Raw genomic sequence first — 8,529 nt, 5'->3', positions numbered from 1 at the left:
CATTAATAAACCCAAAATCCATTTGTGACCTATATAAAAACCAGTCCAATGAAATTCCGTTTCTTATGCAATATGAATTCTTTTCAACACTTGCAAAATGGCGACAGCCATGCTGCTGAAGTGTCATGCTGCACTGCAAAGGTTTGAAACTCAGCTCATAAGAACAGTCCAGACAGTACTTTGGCGAGGTAATTATTTTCATTACCTAAGCAAGTGATGCATTCACAACACTGTATGTTTTAACGACGAGAGCGGCTCTGTGAGCTAGCGTGGAATGGGGGGGGGGGGGGGGGGGGGGGGGGGGGGGGGGGGGGGGGGAGGTAATCTGTGAAAGTGTAATCTTTAGTCTGTAAAAAGGCACATTTTATTCCCAGAAAAGTGTTGAGAAGAGAAATATGTCCATTTTTGCATGTTAATTAATTGTTTCAAAGTAGCCGTAACCTATATGCTCATTGATTACTTGATAACGTTTTAATGAAAATTAATAAGCTAGTGCATAAAAATTATCCCTAAATTTGATACATGTCATGTGCTCTTTTATTTTCATTTATCGTTACAATTTTTAGGTGTTTTTAAAAAGTGGGAGTGCTCTTATTAATGCAGATATCATCTTTTGTAATGTTCAATGTAGGGCCACCACCTGCCCTTACCTTGGCAGGCATGGAAAGTTACCAACCAACACAAGAAAGGAATGATGGGTCCTCAGGTCTTGACTGGGATGGTCTTTGTTGGGCAGCAGTTCCCAAAAAGAGGAGGTCCATTGAGCGTAGGATGACAAGAAGAATGCAAATACCCAAACACTATGAAAATGCCCTGCCTAAAAAGCATATTGTGCCATGCCTCACCTGTGGTCACTGGCATGAAAGAAGCACTATTTGTGGTAAGTCTTACACCAAGACTATTGACCACATTCCCAATGAAACTAGCATTCTGTATAGATTAACTCTCGATAAATGCAGTCAGATTAACAGATTAACAGATTAACACACCACCTCCTTAGGTTGAGTAGAATACAGAATACCTGGTGATTATATGAGTCTGTTGAAAGCAAAAGGAGGCATGTTTGTATACTTAGCACACATTGAAAGAGTAAGTAGATGTTATTGTATTAGATGATTTTTTAATTATTATTTTACTGAGGAAAAACAGAATGCGGTTACCATGATTAAATATTTAAATATAAATAAAACGTACATAAGTTGCCACAAAAAGTAACCTATAATTGGTGAGAATAATATATGTTGTGCAAAATGTAGAAAATGCCATTGAAACAGATTATTATTGTTATTGACTTTCTAAATGATTATTCAATTTTTTTACAGGCAATTGCTATGAAAGAGTCAAGAAAGAGACTGCAGCAATTCGTGATGCCATGCCCGAGGAGTGGAACTATAAGGCTCCTAGAGGAGAAATAGCGCTCATTTATGATGGGGAGGAAGACCAGAGACCTATGTATGAAGGGAAATATGTAGTAGAAGTTAAAAAGGAGAGACCCTTGTGGTTTTCTAAAAACTTACTTATAAAAGCTAGAAGCTGATGAAAAGGGAATGAGAGATCTTTGAACTTTTCTATAAAGGAGACACAGAGGAAGATGGAGGACATAGAGGAAGACCTAACTCGGAGTCCTTTATACAAAGAATATAAATATATATGTATGTAGCAGAAGTTGAGGAGATCTTGGACTATGATTTTCCAAGAACTCATTTTGAATGTAAAAAGCAGATGTAGAGCAAAAGTGAGTGACAATACTCTTGCTTTTCTGTAAACAATATTGTTACAGTAGGAATATGAAACTAATAAAAAGATGCATGTTGAACATTTTAAACTACAAGTGCATTCATGTAGTAACAAGACAATTAAAGGGGGGGGGGGGTGGCAGGTTTAGCAATTAAAGAAAAGTTGAATAATGTACTTCTGCTCAACAGTTGTTAACCCTGTGTGATGGGGCACTGTAGAGTTTACTTGTTCACTGTACCTTCTTTCTTTCCATGGGTAAGCTTTATTCTGATGTGGTTTATGTAAGAAATCAAGATTAAGCTGGCAATGCCGAAATCTGGGACCTAGGGTACAGTTGTATTACAGAGCAGGCTTTTTAAAATAGATTAAAAATGTGTTTTGTTTGTGATATATAAGACTCATCCTATCAGAATTTTATTTGTAAATGCAAAATTAGATGAGGGATTCTCCAATAAAGCAAATTATCCAAACAACTGTAAAGATGTATTGTGAACATTTTCGGTTATATAATTGTTCAAATATGACTTACTAATAAAAAACATAATGATTAAAAAAATTGTTTTCAAAGTGATGTGAAGTGTGACTTCCATCAAAGTGAAAACAGCAGAACAAGTTGTTTTTGATTATTTATCTCTTAAAATGAGCATCAAATAGAATTTAATGTATAGTAGCATTACTCAGTACTTTGGGCAGTTAATTTTGTTGAAATATACTAAAGACACCCAGGGATGGGATTGGGGGTTATGGCTGGAGTGGTTGCTTATTATATTATAACAAAACTGCCTTTGCTTGTCTTGAATATAAAACCAAATCTCCAAACGCAGAAGAGTTAGGCCGATATGTCAACACACGGGAGCATCGTCCGTGATATAATCAAATTCAACAGTTATACTTCTTCCAGAGACAAAATATACAGGTGAAATGCTTTTGGTGATTGTGTTTTAATCTCGACACCATTGTCATTTTGATCACAGTAGTTTGTGTTTATAAAATCAGCTTGCCGGCTGCACTGCGGTGTTCAGGAAGTCAGTTAGTGAGTTACCGGCCGTGAGTTACTATAATAATGCCTGATGGAGTAATGTACAGATAAGAGCAGGTGTCCTTATTTTTTGAACCGATGCACGTTTGTCATAGACAAAGGCTCTAAGAAACGTGGGTGTGACATAACATCATGATCACTGAAAAGCAGATTAAAACGTTTAGTTATAACATCCATGTCTTGAAATTACAGTCACTAGTAATATTGAAGTTATCGGGGGCGTCTCGATAGTCCAAAGGTTCATTGGTCCCAAAATTGGTAACATTTTTATCGGGGTTTTAATCAAGGGTTCATTGGTCCGAAGGTTCTGTAGTGAGCATTCGGACCAATGAACCTTTGGACTATTGAACATTCGGACTATTAGTATTGCTACGGTCCCATAGTTATCATCAAAGAAGAGTAAGATGGTTTGTTCAACATATACCTGTGCAAAGGTATCTACACAAAACATAGGACAGACTTTGATCTCTTTGCTCACTGCAAAATGTATAAACCATTTGTTTTTGTTTTTTTTTTTTTGCAATGTGTGTGTGTGTGTGTGTGTGTGTGTGTGTATGTGTGTGTGTGTGTGTGTGTGAGAGAGAGAGAGAGAGAAGGTTTGTGGCATAATTATGTAATAATTTTATCTGCACTGGTATGTTGGAGCTCTGTCAACTGCTGACCGAGCGTGTTACTACCTGTGCCCTTGGGACATCTACTAATACAGTACTGTACGTACTACACGTTTCACAGATGTTAATTATCTTCATAAATATTTGGAGGAAAAAAATATTTACATCATTCCCTATATCACCCCCAAATAAATGAATGAATAAACCATTGAAGAAAAAAAAGAAAGAAAAAAGAAAGGAAAGAAAGAAACAAAGATTCATAGAAAGATTTGAAAGAATGAAATGAAATGTGAAAAGGTACTTGTCATTATGATCACCCTTACATACTTACATGTATATATTTCAAATTGAACATAATTATTAATAATGATAAACTTTCTGGTTCACTTTATAGAATTTGCCAATATGCATCTAGACTGGTTCTATGGTATATGGCAAGGCAGGGAAAGACTGCAGGGGATCTACAGGAATGGTTTCAAAAACTAGAGGCTGCTATGACCACATCCAGAAAGTGTAAGTTTCCTTATACTCTAATGAGTACTGAATTAATGATAATACTGTGACTTCTCCCTTTAGAAATTCAATTGTTCATTTATTAAAAATAAATCTTGTGATTATTTTCTTTGATACAAGGTGAACTACATTGCCCAGCTTGTACAGGTAATCACTGCATAACAGAAGCAAAGTTCCCAATTTCACAAGACATACATATTTGTTGTTCTTTATTTATTTATTTATTTATTATTATTATTATTATTATTATTATTATTATTATTATTATTATTATTGCTAGTTATATAAAAAATCCACCTCAAAACGCAAAATGCTTGTTATATGCTTTCCTTTTTTATTCTAGTATTTAGACTTGCAACATCACTAGAATTTTTGCAAAAGGCTGTGGATGCATCCAAAGTCACAGACAATGCGTTAGTGGTGACGATACTGGGTGGGATGCTTGGCAAAGCTCTCTGGCTTCTCATCGATCACTTATTGTGGTTGGGGAAAGTCAACTTAGTGCAGGTGACTGAATTTTGAATCTATTTTATGGTTACGTGATTTTAATATTGATTTCATTACATCTTGTCTTATGGATATTGATGATGGGAAGTAATCTAAAGCTACTGCTAATAGTCGGAAACGTATGATGTCTGTTTTTTCATTGTTTATAATTTTGTTGTCTGTAGATCTCATAAGATTTATTTACTTAACTTTTATTCAACTTTAATCCCCACCATCATCATTATTGTAGCATGCCACTTTTGCAGTGTTGTGAGTGGAAAGCAGTGTAGGTGTAATTAACTGTCCATTTTATACTAAATATTAAGATAATTTTGTGCTTACACTTATTTTCTACTATTAGGTTGACATGAAAAAATGGTCTAGAAGAGCTTCGTGGTTTTGGCTCGTTGGTCAAATATTCCTGGTCGCCCGTGACGTGCGAAAATTACAACTGCTGATGATCCGTGCGAAAAAAATCCAAAGGCACGGCGAAGAAAACCGCGAGTCGACGGGGACTTTACGCAAAGATTTCCATACCGCTCGTTTGGAAGCGGCGAAAGACATTCTTGATATTTTGATACCGCTTTCTTCGCTTGAGTTTATCAGTAAGGGTTTTGGAGCCGGGGGAGGGCTGTTGTCATCTTTTATTGGGTTTAGATTAGAATGGGAGAAAAACGTACGGCCATATACTACAAAAGTTAAGGTGTGAGTATGGGTCTGGTAAATATTTATTTTGACTGGTTTATCAGTAAATCACTGAAGGATAAACAAGGCTACAGAGATAAGCGATCAGTCAACAAAGTTGCTGCAGTAATGATGAGAAATATGTTACCGTGAGTATTCAACGGAAAATTGGATCGATCGAAATTGATTTATAGTGCAGTAAGCATCTTGGTTGAATTATCTTTTACCTGCCGTTGCGTTATTGACGTGCAACAATTATAGTTTTTGAATACTTAGATGTTCAAGTAATAACTGTCTTTATTGAGCATTTGGCGGTGGTTTGTCCATAAAATGAAGGATAGGAAGAGATGGCTTGATAAGAATCTGTGAGCGTGATGTATGAGTTATGAAAGCTCAGATATGACGCAAACGAGCTGGCTACTAGACGAAAATATTAGTGATAATATCGAAAATATTTTGTCTGCGTCCTCTCTTCTTACGTCAGGCGCAGTGGAATCAATACACAGAATCAACGCCTGATGAACAGAGGCTATCATTTCCAATAGAAACGCTAAAACTGTATTATGTCAACGACTTTGAATGATCTCATGTTGGTTCAGATCGCAAAGTAATTATCGTTCACAGTTCTTTCAAAAAAAAAGAAAAGAAAAGAAAGAAAGAAAAAGAAAAAAGCAAGAGGTATCAGGCGTAATTAGCATTAGAGAAACAAATGTGATTAATGTTAATTTCAAATATTTTGCTTGCTATATTAAATGTCTGTCAGATACATCGAAAAAATTAAGTTACATTTCCATATATAAAATTTTTGAAGAAAAAAATGTGTATGAGTCGTTTTCTCCATGTCGTTTTGTTCTGTTTCTAAACCAAAAGAACCGAATTACTTGTGTGAAGTTGTAATGAGCTATGGTTCATTAGCATTTTATCACTCAGTGTCATGTTCTAACCATTAGACTTCATTAGATTGAAAGATGATTGTAGTAACACACCGAAAGTCGGATAATCCCACCAATGTCGAAAAGAGAAATTCGTTAGGACTGAAAGGCAGATTGATCGGGGAAGTGTCTCGTTCTTTTGTTGTTTTTGATTAATAGAAAGGGTGAGATTGGCAGTTTTCACCAAAGGAAAGTACCGCAAACTTGATTAAAATCAATTCTATTTTAATGGATTATTTCGCTGCAAGAATTCTCACTCTGTTCAAAAACATTGAGATGATAGATGTACCACAGAAATGTTTAAAGGTCAGCGTTTTTTCTGAAACCCAAGAGAGCGCACCCTTATAGGACCTATATTTGAGGGTCTATTGGAAACCATCCTCTTTAACCAACTCGCTTACTTAATTGTGTTGTTTCATGATAACTAATGATGACAAAATATTTTTGGACGTGGTAGAGTGACCGACGCTCGACAATTTGAAAATCAAGAGGGGCATAGGCGGATATACATGAATCTCTTTATTTTTTCCTGAGTGCATAGGCATAGGGCATGGTTCCACAGCACATATATATATATATGTGTTATATATACACAGTTACATGTGGACTGTCTTTTTGGTACCGATTTCCTGGTATTTTAGGCTCTTTACGAGGCAAATTACTCCTCTCCCTCTCTTCCGTAAACCTTTCCATTTTCCAACTTAAGCAAAACCCTGGAGTCGAAAGTAGCAGCACAGTTACATGTGGATGATGATGCTTTTTTTTTTTTTTTTTTTTTTTTTTTTTGCTTAGGAAAAAATGGGGAGCGGCATCATCAGCAATTTAGACCGCCCGCGCAGATATCTTGTCGAAGGAAGGTAAAATCATTTCCGAAACCGGTGTAAATTCTCTGCTCTGAAAAGCAGGACCACCCTCAGTTCTTCAGGAGGCAAGCATGTTATTTCCACGGACATTTTGTGTTCGGGATTGTTACACGACTAGAAAGGTGTCGGTATCGGCGGACTTATCAAAGAAACCGACATCGTACTCGAAGATGGAAATGTCCATGGTGGTGGTCAATGTATTTTGCACCTGTGTGTAGCCATGTGGTCACTTTGGTAGATTTTGTTTTGCTCCTGTAGGTTTGTGATCTCTCTGTTAATCACCAGGCAAGTCAATCTTTCACCAGACGGCGGTCAATTTTCGGTTATTTAGTACGGTTTATCTTACTGTAAGCGCGCCATTTAATGAATTATATCGTTCTTTGAGCAAAGATATAGGCAGCTATGACTTATGCCTACGGTCCGGGACATAATTTTATTTTCACCGTGGATACCCCTCTTTTCCATCTTTCAGATAAATGTATAACTTATTTTATAAAACGAAGAATTTTTACAGGAAAAAAATGAAGACTGCCGCTTAGCATCCACTGCATGGGTGGTAGGGCGTCATGTTAACTTCAGTTATAATGTAGAGTTGTTCCTTACTCAACCCGTTTCCGCATCCTTCATTGATTTTAACGCATGAAATTCATAATCCTTGAAACGTGCGTCCCTAACCTTCATAGCACCAATACAGGGAGCTAATTGTAAGCAAAGGATTCCTAAATGGAGGCATCCGGTATCGTTTTCGTGTGTAGGCACATGTTGTGGAGCTTGTAAGTCTCAAAGGGAAGACCGCTGTAGATCTCCGCTTAATGTTGCCCTATTTTAAGGTTACTGTTCTTATCCCTGTATCTTTCATCTTCACTTCTGTTTCCTGTACAAATGAATGTACGCAGGCATGTGATACAACTGAGAAGGGTTGGGGTATCTATGGATCTACGTGTAGGACTGTCTTTTTGATACCGATTTCCTGGTATTTTAGGCTCTTTACATGATTTATAGACTTGCCAAAAAGGAAAGAGTTGCTTGTTGATTTTGTAATGTGTTTCTCCGGTAGTGGTATTATTTATTTATTTATTCATTCATTTATTTATTTATTTATTTATTTATTTATTTTATATAGAAAGGTTTTTCATATTTTAAGAAATTTTTTTACAAATTTGTACTGATGAACAGAAAGTTTTGCACAGGGTACATTTGACATTTATCTTTACACGGAAGGTAAAATTGTTCATCTGTTTATTTGCTTATTTTATCTCTTCTTTAATGGATTGTGTTTAAATTTCCTTAAGGGGGCGGGGAGTATTGTAGACGCCAATGACGTACCTACCCAAAAGCAAATCTCGTAATTAGTAAACGCACGTTTCCTCAGAGCCGAGGAAACAAGACTTCATAGCATTTAGTTCGAGAACCCGACATACAAGTGGTTTTAATTATACTATTTCCACTATATAATATACTATCTGAACATCCTTTTTTTATTATTATTATTATTATTTTTTTTTTTTTGCAATTCATGATATCCATTTCCCATTCATTTTGATTGGTAAAAAGTTATACACGTACCTGTGTAACCTGTGCCCTCCTCCCTCTTCCACCACCCGCGGTAACGACACCACTTCTTGTGACCTGACCACCGTTTAACCCTCCCACTCACTACGCTC

The 8,529-nt window shown here is 36.3% G+C and overlaps 2 protein-coding genes across 3 annotated transcripts; both read left to right on the top strand.

Moving 5' to 3' along the window:
* The first annotated feature begins 31 nt into the window (after positions 1-31).
* On the top strand, positions 32-2,217 carry LOC106162527 (large ribosomal subunit protein bL32m). The gene is made up of 3 exons (XM_013539833.3): positions 32-188; positions 632-880; positions 1,323-2,217. The coding sequence occupies exons 1-3, from the start codon at positions 98-100 to the stop codon at positions 1,535-1,537; spliced, it is 555 nt and encodes a 184-aa protein (XP_013395287.2). The 5' UTR covers positions 32-97; the 3' UTR covers positions 1,538-2,217.
* Positions 2,218-2,521: 304 nt separating this feature from the next.
* On the top strand, positions 2,522-5,902 carry LOC106162526 (peroxisomal membrane protein 11B). 2 transcript variants are annotated; one of them, XM_013539832.2, is made up of 4 exons: positions 2,522-2,653; positions 3,782-3,900; positions 4,244-4,407; positions 4,748-5,899. In XM_013539832.2, the coding sequence occupies exons 1-4, from the start codon at positions 2,577-2,579 to the stop codon at positions 5,093-5,095; spliced, it is 708 nt and encodes a 235-aa protein (XP_013395286.1). In that variant the 5' UTR covers positions 2,522-2,576; the 3' UTR covers positions 5,096-5,899. The 2 variants fall into 2 exon arrangements, with proteins under 2 accessions (XP_013395286.1, XP_086872697.1); XM_087016571.1 differs by lacking the exon at positions 2,522-2,653 and adding an exon at positions 2,747-2,889 and having other exon boundaries at positions 4,748-5,902.
* The last annotated feature ends 2,627 nt before the right edge of the window (positions 5,903-8,529 follow it).

This window comes from Lingula anatina, chromosome 7 (assembly GCF_051362555.1).
Source record: "Lingula anatina isolate TDL-2025a chromosome 7, LinAna3.0, whole genome shotgun sequence".
Lineage (NCBI taxonomy): Eukaryota > Metazoa > Brachiopoda > Lingulata > Lingulida > Lingulidae > Lingula > Lingula anatina.
This window is presented reverse-complemented; position numbering and strand designations above follow the sequence as displayed.